Source organism: Cupressus sempervirens, chromosome 3 (genome assembly GCF_028749045.1).
Source record: "Cupressus sempervirens isolate cs-2001-9-10 chromosome 3, ASM2874904v1, whole genome shotgun sequence".
Classification (NCBI taxonomy): domain Eukaryota; kingdom Viridiplantae; phylum Streptophyta; class Pinopsida; order Cupressales; family Cupressaceae; genus Cupressus; species Cupressus sempervirens.
This window is the reverse complement of record NC_143120.1, coordinates 995,348,549-995,364,211: the sequence shown is the minus strand read 5'-3', so window position 1 is coordinate 995,364,211 and position 15,663 is coordinate 995,348,549. Positions and strand designations below refer to the sequence as shown.

Genomic DNA, 15,663 nt, shown 5'->3' with positions numbered 1-15,663 from the left:
CTAGTAGTAGAGTGCTAACCAAAGGATCATTACTGAGACATTCTAACAAGTGAATCAATTAAATCTCATAACAAAGTAGTCTTAATAGACTGTTGTAAATCCTTTAATAGGGTGCTTATTTCATTGTAAGTTAAATTCCTCTAACAAGGCACACTTCTAATATGGAGTTGAAATCCTTTAATAGGGTAAGATCTAACAATCTTGTAAGCCTTTAACCAGGAAAACCTTTCACATGGTAGATCATGTTTCATGATCAAACATTGTAACCTTCATTTGATACATTTGATAGACTTTATTACTACAATAGTGGAGATTTTTGGGTGTTGATGAGCCTATAAAATGCCATATTTATATTCATCTACTATAACACTTTAGCCATTGGTTTCAATACATTCCCAATCCATTTCCATACATTAACTTGATTTATGAAGCATTAACTATGATAAATGATTTATTGATTAGCATTTGTATGTGTAGCTAGTTAATGCTAAATTGTGATGATTTATTATGATAAGTGGTTATTATTGAAATATAATTATCTTGAGGTGATTAAAATGTTGTTTATGAGGTATTTGAGTCGTTCATGCAATTGGAAAGAAGGAGAAGTAGGTTGACACTTGTCAATAATCATCAATTGTAGGAAATGAAAAAAAGTCAAAAGTCAGTTTCAGAAAAATAGGCACATCTTACTCAATTCTTATTGAAATTAAGAATGTCTTATTGATCTGGAAAGCTGAAAAAGAAGGAGAAAAATGTGGTAAAAGGGTTTGATATAATTCATAATAATGAAGGAGAACCATGCATTTGAGTGGGCTGCTGAAAATGTGGAATTGAAAATTAGCACACTTAGTCATTAGTTTTGTAATAAATTTCTTCCTTGTTTAAAGTAATGATGAGACACTTGTTAGATTTTTTTTAGGGAGTCAATAATCTTATATATTCAAAACTATAATCAAGTATTTGATATAGATGCAGACATATATGAAAAGTTGTAGTTTGTATTATACAGTTCCTGTAGCCACTATTATGCAGTTTCCTACATCCATTACTATGTATTTAGATCTATTTCTAGCATTGTTATAGTTTATATTTTGCAATGATAGAATAGCTTAGAGAGTTTCATGGTGCATATACTTTTCAGACTTGTTTCAAGCATATGTCCTTGGGTTGAAAATTTGAATGAACCTTCTCTATTAGAAAGATAAATGCTCATTTTGGATGTCCAATCCATGAGTTGAATTCTTAGAACCAAGTTATTGATCTAATTGGGAAGCCAACAAAAGGGAGAATACCACATTCTTTCCAAATAAACATAACCATGTAGTCACTCTTATAATTTTCATCAGTTTTATATAGTTCAATTTTGTGATGATCACGCCCCATGGTCGAAGAAGAGTGGGAATGAAAAAACCAAAGAAAAAATTTCACCTAGAAGATTACCCAACATATATTAAACACAAGGCAAAGTAACTATAAGCTAAGAGGAAATAAGGTGTTTTTATAAATAAACCAAGGAAATTAATATCCCAAGCCCTTACCAAAGTATGAGTACATAGAGGAATGTGCCAACAATAATAAGGCTTAATGCAGTAAGTAGAAAAAACCTTATGAAAATCAAGGAAATCTATACAATCCTTGCATTACCATAATCCACTTTTGTAGTGTGGTTATATACTAAATACAGATTACACACATTTCAGAGTATGTAATCTTTACAATAGTACCGAGTAATCATGAGAAGTGTGTCATGAATTTCAAATTAGAATAGGTGACATCCATGGGGAGATCTTCGGTGTACCCATCCATTATTAGGATTAATCACAAACATAAATAACTATTACTTACAAATATAACCAATATCAAACAAAAATAAAATCACACAAAAGAGAACACAAGACTCAAGGATTTTAATGTGGTTCACCCAATCCCTGGGCTACGTCCACCAACAATAAGTCCAATATTATTATTATTATCTAGTGATTACAACCCACAATTCCTTATAGTTCAATACTGTTGCAAGAAGCTACAATATCATCATGCATTATGAAATCCTTAACCCTAAGTCTTTTTTATACAAGCTTTTGCCACTTACAATATTAGGGCTAGAATAAGTCGTCTAATAGAAAATAATAGTCGACACCTTTTACAATAGTGAGTCATTTTCTGGGGCATTGCCCTAGGATCCCACAAGGGGTGCTGCCCCCAAACCCCCATAGAAATAATCTAGGGAGAAACCACACCAAATAAACCTTTGAGTTTGATTAGGCTCATCACAACATTCATGCCTAAGATGAGGCCAAAAATACTAGCATGAATACATATCATTGTAAACATGAGTTGTGTTACACTCTTCCTAATGGATTAGGCATTGAGTGGATTCTGACAACCAATTAACATATTCCTAGCACCATAAGATTTCCAACCACAAATCAATAACTTAAAATGGAGTCTTCCACCAAATTCTCTTCTCTGTAAGTGTGCAACATATAGGTTTTCTCAAATCCTAGAATGAGGCATTTGATGTCCCTCAACGTGCTCTCCACCTTCCATCCAACTTGATATTTTCCATCAACTGCACCAATGATTACCTTTGAGTCACCTTCAACCTCAAGATACCTACTCCCAATGGAGAGGGAAAACTTAAGACCGTAGAGAAGAGCCATCCCTTTTGCTTGATTAGTCATGTGGTTGTGAAGGTGCAACATACAAAAATTTAACAAGACCATTGAAGTCTCACAAAATGCCACCCTTGGCTCTAACCCCATTATTAGCCACACCATCAAAATCAAGTTTAATCTAGATGGGTTTGGGGGGAAGCCATTTCTCGCTAAACATTTAGTGTTATCAAAACTATAAAACCCCTTCAAGAGGCTCTAGTCTTTAGCATTTTGAATATGTTTAAAAGCTAGGGGGAGGCTTTGGATCTTCAAATAGGAGACCAAGAGGTTCTCATGGAGAAGCTTTAGCCCAAGGTGTAACACAACATCAAAGGCCATTCAAAATCTCTAAAGATTGTGTTGTTAGATCTCTCTAGAGGCACTAGGAGATGTGAGGAGGAAGTTGTTACCAAAGGATTTGAATGAGTGGGTGTGAAGAGGGGGAATACCATGCCATGGTGATTTGTTGAATATCATAATTCATGGCCCACTATAAATTAAGCTTAACAAGAACCTATTTTTAAACATAGGAAGCAAACTCACAATGCAAGAAAAGGTGGTTAATAGTTTCCTCCTCTTTTTTATAGAGGATACATCTATTTGTAAGGCTAAAGCCTCTCTTAACAAGATTGTCAAGAGTCAAAATTTTATTGCGTACGATATCCCACTAGAAAAAATCAACCTTAGGTAGGAGTTGAGAATTCCAAACCTTAGTCCAATAGAACGGGTGGCTCATGTCCTTGATAAAGAGAGAGCAGGAAGACTTTATTAGAATTGACTAGGCTGAGTAGGAGGTTGAATAATTTTATTAGAACTCTCAATAATAGGAATTCTGATCTCTAGGAGTAAATCCATATGGCCCAAAGCAACCCTTCTCAAATTTGGCCCGTCTAACAACAAACCTAGAAGGTTCACCCATTTTCCATGGCCAAGATAAAACCATAGAACCAACTCGAGGGATGAGGATGTTTTTCAGGTGGTTGAACCTTTTAGTTTCCAGAGAGAAACTACCTAACCATTTATCTTTCTAGAACCTAAAGTCACTACCATTGCCAAGCTGCCAACATTGTCTTGAGAGCAAAAGACTTATGCATTTAAGAGTGCTAGACCAAATCTTGGATCCCTAGGGTAAGCTCTGAGCAATAAAGAGTTTGTTGAATCTCTCTATTGAGGTACTTAGCCTCTATAATTGTGCACTAATAAGCATCACCAAGGATAAGTTTCTAGTTGACTTTTGTCATCAAGGCCTTGTTCATGTTACTAATCCTTGAAATGTTGAGACCACCAAGATGTTGTTCATGTTGCTAATCATTGTGTTTAGGAGCCAAAACAATATCGGTATCATTCAATTGTCTACTTTATATGTTTATTGCGTAACAATTAATTTGATTTTAATAGTGTTTCTGATAAAATGGAGATATGTATTTATAGATAGCATGCCTTAATGTTTGTTCATTTGGTTTGAGGGCCAATATTTTTAGTTTTAAAGTTTCAATAAATGACCATCCCAAAAAAAATAAAATGTATCTTATGTCACTGGCACAAATGTTTGTTAGACCCACCATTATAGATGCAACATCCACTTCAAAGAAAAAAGTCAAAGAGTCAGGGGTTTAATTGTTGATTTAAAGTTACATTTAATATGAATTTACTCATACATCCAAAGTCGTTGACATTTCTAGAAATAAGCTCCTTGTATCTAAGATCTTTGAATTTTGTGGTAAGGAGATTTTCTTGAGTTTTGTCCACTTCTAGAAAGTGTGGTTGAAGATGTCAAACTAAGATTTAACATTATCATCAAAGGTACACATTGAAATGCATCATATTGTTAAAAAATATAATTAATAATTTTCAACATCAAAGAAGATAAAATGAACAATGAATTTAATTATTTTCAAAATGATTAATATGATATTATTTTTATACCTTTACATTAGATAAATCTGCATTATTTTATATTACTTTCAAATTTACTACTTTTTATTTGATTTTTTTAAAAAAAAAAAATTATTCCCAAAAAATTTATTAAGTATAAAATTATATTTTATGAATTTAGTATATTTGTAAGCTTGCTGTTGTCAACGGATTGCATTAAAATTTTAGTCATCTAGAACATGAATTGTCAATTTTTTAAAAAAAAATATTACAGTTTGTTCTAGAATCCAAACAAAGAGGCATATCCGTTCTGCAGGATTCCAGCATGGAATAACCAACCAGAGGAGAATTGACCAGCTTGGTCTGCTAATAAATATAATATGTAAATTGGAAAAGCAAAGATACAATGCACTTCAAAATATAAACACAAAGTCAATGTTGTAGACACATGTCTTGCTAATATGAACAACAAGAACAAAACAAATCTTAGTATCTTCTTAAAAAAGACGGCAAACTGAAACAGATAAAAAATATAATACTGGTTGGATTCTGGACTTGAAATATTAATGAACAAAAATCCCAATTATTCATTTATGTTCAATCCAAAAAAAAATGTACAATCCAAATGATAGAAGTCTCATGAATTCCTTATGTGGGATAATATGTGTGACAATTAAATGCGCAAGCTCTCTTAAATACTAGTTTTCGATAAATGAGAAATGCCCTCTCTATTCACATTGGCAAATGACAAATGCCCATCTCTGTAAAATGACTCTGTAAGCCTGTCTGTTAGAGCAATGGAGGAAAGAAGAAAGAACTACCATATATATACAGCAGTTGTCAGAGGAGTTCTTATTAAGAAATTGCTACCATCTTAGCTAAGAATCTTATAGAACACTGTTAAATCATGTTACAAATTTCAAGGAGACATGATGCATTTTTTTTTAAGAAACCGCCACCATTTCAATTAAGGATCTAACAAGAGGCTGTTCAGTCATGTCACGAATCCCTATGAGATACGACACATCTTTTTTTAGAAACGACTACCATTTCATTCAAGGATTTAACAAGACGCTGTCAAACCATGTCACAAAATCAAAAGAAATTATGATACATCTTTTCAAAAAATGAATGCCATTTTAGTCGAGGATCTAACATGACGCTGTCAAACCATGTCACAAAATCAAAAGAAATTATGATACATCTTTCCAAAAAATGAATGCCATTTCAGTCAAGGATCTAACATGACGCTGTCAAACCATGTCACAAAATCAAAAGAAGTTATGACACATCTTTCCAAAAAACTGCTACCATTTCAGCTGAGAATTTTACAAGAAACTGTTAAACCATGTCACGAATCCCTAAAAGATATGCTGAACACGTACTGACCATTACGTGTTGGTAGATCCAGTTAGGCATTCATAGAATAGAGGGGAAACAAAGGAAGCAACTTTGGTTCTCTCTTCTCACTAAGAGAAGAAGGCTGAAAGCAAAACTTTTGTTCTTCCTCCTCCAAATATGAGCTGTGACTTACAGATGGAGGGGTAGAATGGCTACAGTAGCTTGTTGATGAACAAGTGTGTGGATCAGCAGAAGTGATTGGGGGAGGAGGCAGAGCATTTGATGACATATCAGCAAGACCCAAATGAATCTCTCCCTTCTTATGAGCTTTTCTTCTCTGGTGCTTGAATTTCTGAGGAGTCACTTTGATCCCACTCTTCATACATCCATGGCTGATTCCACTTGAGGGTTTCATTGAATCTCTTGAAGGGCTTGTGAGAGGGAGCTTTTCCCCTTCTGAATCATCTGACACACCTGTAAGTTTATGAACAAGATCCTTGAAGCCATAGCTGTCTGTTTCCACAAAGGTGGTTGATACTAAAATTACTGTCTCCTTGAGCAATCTTGTCTCTTCAGAATAAGAAGCTTTCCCCATGATTTGGGATTTTTTCATGGTGATCTTCAGGCAAATTTTTTTCTTAAACTAGGAAAAAAAAACAACCTCAGACTCAAGAAAGCAGATCAGCAATGTTATCAATCTCCATGAAAGGGAAGCAATTTGAAAGAGGGCAATTTGAAGAAATGCGAAAAAAAATCTTCAAACTAGGAAAAAAAAAGGTCAGGTTCAAAAAACCAGATCAGCAATGTTATGAATCTCCATGGAAGGAAAAATATTGTTGAATTGGAGATTTGAATGCGGGCAATTTGAAGAAATCGAAATGACAAGACATCTATCTGAGAGAAAGTTCTATGCTGTGCCAAGTCTTCAACCATGGTCAAAAATCACGCAAAACGATAATGATAAAATAATTAGTCAAACTTGCGTGTAGATGTTATCAGAGAAAATGCCGGGGTTCGGTGGACTAGAAGACTTGTTAAGATCAAAGTAAACAATTTCTTCCTGTTGAATAACTCAACTTCTTCGTTATCTTGAATATTAATCAAAATTTAGTGATCTGTCGACCGTGAATAATTTTTCAAAATTACGTGATCTGTCTATGTTGAACACTATTCACAATTTGGTGATTTGTCCAGGTTCCCGTTTGTTACGGGCATGATCTCAATAATTTAAGATGTTTTTGCTCCTGATTTTTGTTAATCACGTGAAAAGTCAAACCTTGTTTTGTTTTTACATACTTTTAGGGTCTCTTTGGCTGATGGCATCACCAAATGTTCTGAATCTGACACAATTGGGTTTGTCGAGGGGAAAATTCAAATTCAAATATGAGTTAATTCTAATTTTAATTTTAATTGATAATTTCCATTCCAATTAAAAAATCCTCATTTCGGATCAAAATGGGAATTCAAAATTCATTTTTTGATTCTGATTTGATGCATCCAAATTGAGGAATAAATTTTTAAAGAATTTGTTCCACCTATTCCGGTTCAATTCGACCAAACAAACGGGCCCTTAGAGAATTTTCTACATGTATTTTTTTATAGATGTGTAAATCACGTCCCCCCTTCTAATTTTAGGTCTAGAGATAACTTTTATGGTTTGACAATGTTGGTGCATATAAATTATTCAATACCATATGTGTGGGGGAAAGACTTGAGCTTGAGATCTTATGCCTATCACAAAACGCTCTCATCAATATATTAATATATAATCTTATCTAAAGGCTTGTCAAGTTTTAATATATATGAGAACCTCAATGTCCAAAAGAGTCATCTTGTTACAATAGACTCAAATACAAATATTGAATAGAAAACAAGATGATTTGGTTAAGTGGAGAGTTAGTTTCTATTTTGGAACAATTAAGAATTTTAATAAAAGAGTTGTTGAAGTTACACAATGCAACATTCTTAATGTGTTAGTATATAATGGAGTTTAGAATGAATATACTTTTGTATATAGAGATAATTTTCCAATGATAAATTAGATAGTTTAGAAAACAAGAGGAATCAATAATAATATGGTAAAATGAGCATTAATGACTTAAACCCATAACTATATTGTATTATTATCTTAATCTAAATATTTGAAATTGATAGCCTCCTTTACTGTATCATTTCTCCCATCGTCATCTTCTCATCACAATTTCCCCCTCTAAAATTTTATACTAAAAACCCTATCACATTTTCATCTTATCTTCTACCTGTCGGCTCCTGATTGATAGGATGTCAACTACCTTGTAGATGCAAGATATACCTAGGGGATACCTAATTCCCATGACAAGTACACATTGTCAGACCTAAGCACGAACTGACAAAGACATCTTAGCTTTCTCCTCTTTGAACTTTGCAAGGTTTAGGTGGGCGTACCTAGGATTAATCTCACTTTCTACACAATAACACATTGACTCTTAATCCCAAATTAAGAAGACAATAGCCCCAAATTATTCTATCTTAGAGAAAAGAAAGGAATGAAAGATAGCTAATAATCCATCTCCAATGGTCTCCAAGCCAAGTGAGGGAAAGTCCTTTCAAATCCATAGCATATGATGCAAAAGCTCTGGGTGATAGTTTGCAGCTTGTCTTGCAAATTATTGTAATGAAGGCACCCATGTGAGTTAGCATATTGCACTTGTGAATTCTATGATTCCGCATTTGTAACACAAATAAGAAGTCCATATTTTGTTCTCACATTTGTTGTTGTTTCTTTGTTTTCTGTTATGGTTTATGTTATTAAGGGGAGCACCCTTCATCAATACTTTTCAATAAGTAAAATTAACCCCTCATGGAGCATGGGACATGACTCCTTCTTCTTATGGGCTTGGAGACTTAGAATCAAAGATTATTTCAAATAAAGCAGGAAAGAAACTCTATCTTTGTATCTAAAGTGATTTAAAAACAAAAAACAAAACGTGTGCACCCTCTTAGATCTACCATCACGGATGAAATAATCACGAATGCATGATAAAACATCCCTCCAAATAACCTTAATCTGGCTCAAGTTGTAGAAGTCACCACTCTTCTCTAGCTTTTTCTTCTCTTCCTCACTTTTTGGAACTTCTTGAAGGCAACATTCAAAATGTTGGTCTCCTTACTGAATTTAAGTCCCTCCATTGGAAGACCTGTAATCTTAGCAATAAATTCTTCAGATAGTTTCACAGTAACCCCATGTATCGTAACCCTATCTTCAATCCAATTTTTGAAAAAATACTCTGTAATGTGGGGCTTATACCCATGAAGCTTCTCAATATACGTCGTAACTTCCCTTTTTGCAGAATATCCCACACAACCAAATTCGCCTTCCATTACTTGTAATTATTCTTCCCTTTCTTTCTAGGTTCCCCTCCCATCTTGTATTCGGCTCTACACCTGCAACTAATCTGAGAAATGGAAACCAACAAGAAAAGTAAAGTGTATTTATTTCCAAGAAACTTTTAACCATGCATACGTGCCAAGTACATTCCATAATTGCACTATGGCACCTCCATGGGATACAAAAATAATTCGCCATAAAATCATCACTTCTAATCATAAATTCCTTAATCTTGAGTGATCTTTCCTTCGATAGCATGTGACAGATCATAATTAATAATTGTCGTCAGCTCATATTTCTTGCTTAGGTCATCTTACCAACTCATCCTTTTTCCTATAGACTGCTTGATTCGCAGTTCAACCAGTGGCTTTGTTAACTTTACGACAAATATGAGTAATAAAAATATTAACAAAATTGTTCATCAATTCTTTAATTTCCATTATATTGCCCTGAATACTCCAAGTTATCAGACTCTTATTATTCAACATGTTGACAATATTAAGAGAATCTCCTTCTAACCATAAATTTTGAAATCCAGATTCCATAGCCATCTTCACCATGAACAAAGCAATCGTAGCCTTAGCTTTATGACTAGTGAACTAGCCTATAGGTATTTCAATATCATCCACTACTCTACTATAGTGGTCTCTCAATACACCTCTATATCCTGCTTTTCTAGGACTCCCTTTAGCTCAACCATCAAAATTACCTTTAACCCATCCTAAAGGTGGAGATCTTCACTTCACATACTGTCTCTGATCATCCTGTTTAATTTTTGTACCTTTACCATTCATAGGATTACTTATTTTGGCTTTATCAAACATTTTCTCTAAGATTTGAAATTCTCTTTGATAGCTCTGATAATATTTTGACCCAAAACCCAATCCATAGTTTCCTTATTTTTGAAAATTCTATTGTTCCTTTCTTTCCAGAAACCCCACCAAAGATGGAGAAGAGATATCTCCCACAAAAAACCTGTATCCACATCGTTTGTAGGACATATCCAGCTTTGAAAAAATTGATCAATGCTATTATGCTGAACCCAATTGATATTCCAATAGCAAAGGAGATAACTTCAGACATTCAGGCTAAACCAATTGTTAGTGTTGTTGTTCAGTCACTATTGGAGACACTCTATTGTAGCTATTATTTCTCTGTGGTTTGGTTCATTGAGGAGTGTAAGTTTTGTTGGATTTGGTTGGCCAAATAATGCATTTAATGTGTGTTGAGTGACATGGATCAATCATAGGATGTGTAAGGATCCATTTAAGGTCTTAGTTCTTTTTCCTATGCACATTTAATGATTTGTGTAAGTTGACTTAAGGAATGTTATGTTTATTTGGGTTCTAGATGATTATATTTGCAACAGACTAATGTGGTCATACAAGTATATATGGAGGGTTTGGGTAGTGTTGTAGGTAGTAAGGGTTAATTCAATGAATCAGGAGTAGTCATCTAGAGAGTAGCTATGAGGAGAAATTTTTAGCAGAGCTAGTAGCTAAATGTGGGCTTAGGAAACAAGAAGATTGCTTGGTGGCTTGCAAGGAAAATTTTAGATCTTTCTTAGTGTTTCTATGAAATTGATGTGCTATTATAGATCTAGGCTAGCTAGGTTTTGTTTGGGTCTTGTGAGATGTTGTAAAACTACTACTATAATTTCTTTGTAATTGGCCATAATCGTAAAGGACTTACAGCCTAACACATTGCATGTAATCATTTGTTTATGAGTAAAAGGGTTAGATTTCTATCAGATCTTATTTTAAGTATTGTATTTTCATTGTGTAGTTATTTTTTAGGGGATTGGTCACCTCCTTTGGGGGTTTAATCAATATTGCACAGTGTCATGTGGTATCAAATTGAAGGTTTGATTTGGTTGGTGATTTGTGACAGTTTTTTTGAAGATCTTAGAAGATGCCTCTAAGAAGATTGGACCCTCGAGCAATTGTAGATCTCTATGATTTCATGGAGACTAAAATTTCAAAGAAGTTTATATTAGATTTTAGATCTAAGATGGAGTTAATGAAGAATGATATGGTCGTTGAGATCACGGGAGTTATAGCTGATGTATCAAGGAACATGGGTACGAATGGTTATGAGGAAGCTACTGAAGACTTTGAGGTTACTGGATCTACCAATGAGGATAAGACCAATTAGATGGAGAGATCTATGGAAGACATAGCTTCTTAATCAGATAGATCTAGATCTTGGTTGAAATTGAACAATTAGATAGAGTTTTCCGATTTCTTAAGAACTTTGAATCCTAAAGACCTGATTGATTAGATTAGTGAGTTGGAAGAATACTTTGAGTTAGAGAATCTTGGACATCTTCTCAAAGTGAGATTGGCATAGACTAAGTTAAAGGGACATGTTTCTTTATGGTGGAAAGAATTGGAGAGAGATAGAGAAGTAGAAGGTGAATTGAAAATCATTAGGTGGAGATTTATGGTGACAAAAATGAAGGCTAAGTTGATTCCTACTGATTATGAACCTGAATTGTTTAAGAGATTATAGAATCTGAAGTAGTAGGATATGACTATGACAGATTATATTGAGGAATTTACAAGTTGACTATTTAGTTTGGACATAGAGAAATTTCTAAGGAAAAGGTGGAAATATATATTAATGTTTTGAGATTCAATATTTAGGATGATATTGATATGTTGGAGATTGATTAAATTGAGGATGCTTATCAATATGATCTAAAGGTGGAAGATAAATTTAAGAGAAGTCGTCAAGATAATTCTCAAGGGAAGGAGAAGTAGCAACACTCAATGAAAGATAAACTGATTGCTAAAGATGAAATGAAACCTATTGAATAGAGGAGAAGAACAAGTAGAAGTAGATTTAAAGGTATTTTCTATCTAGATGTGATGAAGAAGGACATATATTGTTTGAATGTCCCAATGCTAATAGGAAGGTTGGTGATCAAAGAGTTTCTCTTGGCAATGAGAATGGGGACTTTTGTCACAAAAGTTTGTACCCTTGTCCAAAGTTTTTATCTAAGGACAACCTTGTGAAACATGGAAACAACCTCCAAGCTGTGCGACTTGAACTATGAAGTTGAATCTTTGGAGAAGGCCAACTTCCTTTTCTATAAGGGTGCACCTAACTACACTTGGAGAGGAAAAGGGAGAAGGAATGCATGAAATAAAATCTACCTATTCTAACCTAAAGGGGCAATGCACCAAAATAGAGTGTTTAAACTAATCTTTTCCCACACATGTACTTTTGAACCATCATGACACCAAAATATATATACATCCAGACTTATTTTAATCTATCAATCACATGTAGATCAAAAAACCCAAATAAATGACACAAGGAAGAAGAGAATTCACTTATATATCATTCATAGGCCAAAAAGAGATACAATCATGTAATATTGCAGATATCCACAATACACTAATGAGAGGCAAATAGGTCTTGCACAATACATCAATGGCTGAAGGAGATAAGGTAGAATGTCATATAAGTTTAGAAGCAAAGGGAATGTACAGTGAACTTGCAAAGCAATATCAGAGAAAACATAGAAGAGTCGACCTTTATAAAATTTTCAAAAATTTCCTTTATAGCTCAGGCATAATTGAGATATTTCTCACTGGGGTTATTCCAGAACCACTATCTTAAATGTTTCAAAGAACAATCATACAGATCTAGGAAAATCTGATCTTGGTACATATTCAAATACAATGAAATCCAATATTTTGCCAAAAACATAGCCTTGAGAAGATAGAATGATGCCATTAAATTACTTTGACCAAGTAGATGGATAAAATCAGAAATGGTGGAGTGTTTTCCCTCATTCACTAGATGTAGCATTCATTAGAAAGTGGTTGGAAATGATCATAAGATTGCGTCATGCAAGAAACCCTATCTTTCTTGCTTTTGGCTTGACAAATCAACAAATTCAAAATGTCAACTAAAATCTACAACCAAGATGGGCCACATGGGCTAATAATCTTATTTCATTTTTCCACCCCAACAAGTTCTCCATGTAGTTGACCATATCACCTACTAACCGTGCTAGCTTTCCAACTTAACTACGATGTCACATAATGGTTAGCTTTAACTGCACCTGCCAAATTGGGCCCACCTAGATATGTGGCAAGACCTTGCTATGTTGCTATAGCTAAAGGTCGATCATTTTCCCATAGTGACATAATTAGAGACATTGATCTTCCTCCATTTAATGGCTTCAGAGGTACACCCAATCTATCAGTGCACCAACCAATAGAAACATGGCCCCTTGCCAACTTGTCTGACACTAACCCACCACACCGTGGCCCACAAAAGGAATAGACCCACTTGCCACATGGCAACTCATCATTTTGTCGCTATGAATAAATATCAAGCAACTTCCTATAGCCAAAAAGTGACCAGCATTGATCTATTTGCATTAGATGGTGGTAGGTATAAATTGAGAACATGTGGCCCATGACCTAGACACGTTAGAGGCTTAGCCAATGAAGATTCCCCCATACACCATCTTAGTCTAACTCATCACCTTGTCACCCTACAACCCACTAAAGAATTTAGACCCAGACAGACACATGGCGCAACATCACTATGTTGCATGAATTAAAGCACTCATAGTTTTGCATAATGAAAAGGAAATGACCATAGATCTTAGGAAGATTGATGACTAGGAAGATTTATGATGAAATTTGCAGGAACTATCCCACAAGGAAAGGACCCACCATGTTACATCATAATATTAGCCAATGAGAAACTGACAAAATGCTAACGTGCTCTAAAAATTACCCTACTATTCTGACAGGAAAGTGGGGGCCACTGAGTTGGCACTATGTCACATAAAATAAAGGTCATGCAACTTTGCATAGCAACAAAGTGACCACCATGGATTTTCTTGCTTCAGATGAAAGGAGACAAAAACTAAGAACATGTGGTCCATGACCTTAACATGTTAAAAGCTTAACCAATCAAATGAATTAATTGGAAAAAAATTCCACCTTAGCACCTACCTAGCACCCTTCAGAATAGTTGGCCCCACATGTTCTTCAAGCATAAGATCAAAACCAAGAAAACTCTCCTTCATGACCTTATGAAAATTGACAGTTTCATAAGATCTCATGTCTTCACCCTTGGCCTTATGATCCTATGACATCCTTGATCTTACGATATCCTCTCACTTTCATAGCATTGTATCACTAACATTTCTCCCTCTTGATGCTACGGTTAAAGCTTTGACATAAGATCGCAAATGACCCCTTTAGTGTTTCCAACCACTCAACTGGCTTTTAAGCTTTTCTTTCTCCTTTCTTGATGCTATAACTCTCTGATCCTACGACATCCCAATCTTATGTGTTTGGCATAACATTGTAGACATTGAAATCCGCTTTCTTGACCTCTCAACCATATTGTAGCATCGAAGGACCCCACCTTTTGCTTTACCAATCCTACGATATATCATAGCATTGTGACCCTTTGAAAATTGCCCCACAATCTTAAAATGGACCCCTTGTCATAGCATCTTACCCTTATGATTTGGGTTTCTTGACCATACGATACCTTTTATGGAATTAAGTATTGAAGTGGCCATTTATTCTTTGAATTCAAAAGGGGTGATTTTGTTGGGAAGGAAAATTTGGTCAACAATTCTAGCAACTTAGAGGGGTTGCAAGCCAGCTATACATAGACCAGTGACCTGAAGCATTCATTGGGCTATAGAGTTGTGAAAAATGTGGATCCTATGCATCATGAAACCCTAATCCTACCTTTATGATAGAAAAACACTAAAAGTTCTACCTCTGACAATAAAACAAGAACTTTATAATTGAAACTAGGAAATAGAACTCTTTGCAACTTTTGCAAGACACATGTGCTTGTGCACTTTGAAAAAAAACAAGGAACAAGAAAGGAAACTATCCTAAACTATATACATGAAGTGCTCATCCTTTGTTAGAAGTAGGACTTAAGATATATTCCATGAACTAGAATAGGTAGAATTTCACCATTAGGCCTACTTAACTAAAAAGCATTGACCTGTTTGCAACTGGTAACAACATAGGGACCACTCCATAGTGTGTCAAATTTTGAGTGCCTCCCTAGTTTGGCCCTATCTGCATCCCATTTAACTAGATCACCTTCTCTAAAATTTTTGACCCTAGCCTTCCTGTCAAAACTCCTTTTCACCTATTTCTGATGTGCTTCTATATTCTGCATGACCTATTTCCTTTTCTCTTTTGGTTCAATCAATTCTACAATTCTTACTATCATGACATCATTTTCCATTAGCTCTGGCTAGTGATCTAGTTCTAGGGATTGAAACTCTAATGAAATTAGAAGCCTTGCTTCCTTGCCATATACCAACATAAAGGGTGAATTTCCTATGGCCCTCTTAGGTGTTATTCTATCAGCCCACAATGTTGTCATTAACTTTTGATGCCAACACCTTTAATTTTC

General features: G+C 34.7%; 1 protein-coding gene across 1 annotated transcript; it reads right to left on the bottom strand.

Annotated features, from left to right (window-relative positions):
- Nucleotides 1–5,737: 5,737 nt before the first annotated feature.
- Nucleotides 5,738–6,837, bottom strand: LOC149570101 (uncharacterized). Its single transcript, XM_089817863.1, has one exon. The coding sequence runs from the start codon at nucleotides 6,484–6,486 to the stop codon at nucleotides 5,944–5,946; it is 543 nt and encodes a 180-aa protein (XP_089673989.1). The 5' UTR covers nucleotides 6,487–6,837; the 3' UTR covers nucleotides 5,738–5,943.
- Between the last annotated feature and the right edge of the window lie 8,826 nt (nucleotides 6,838–15,663).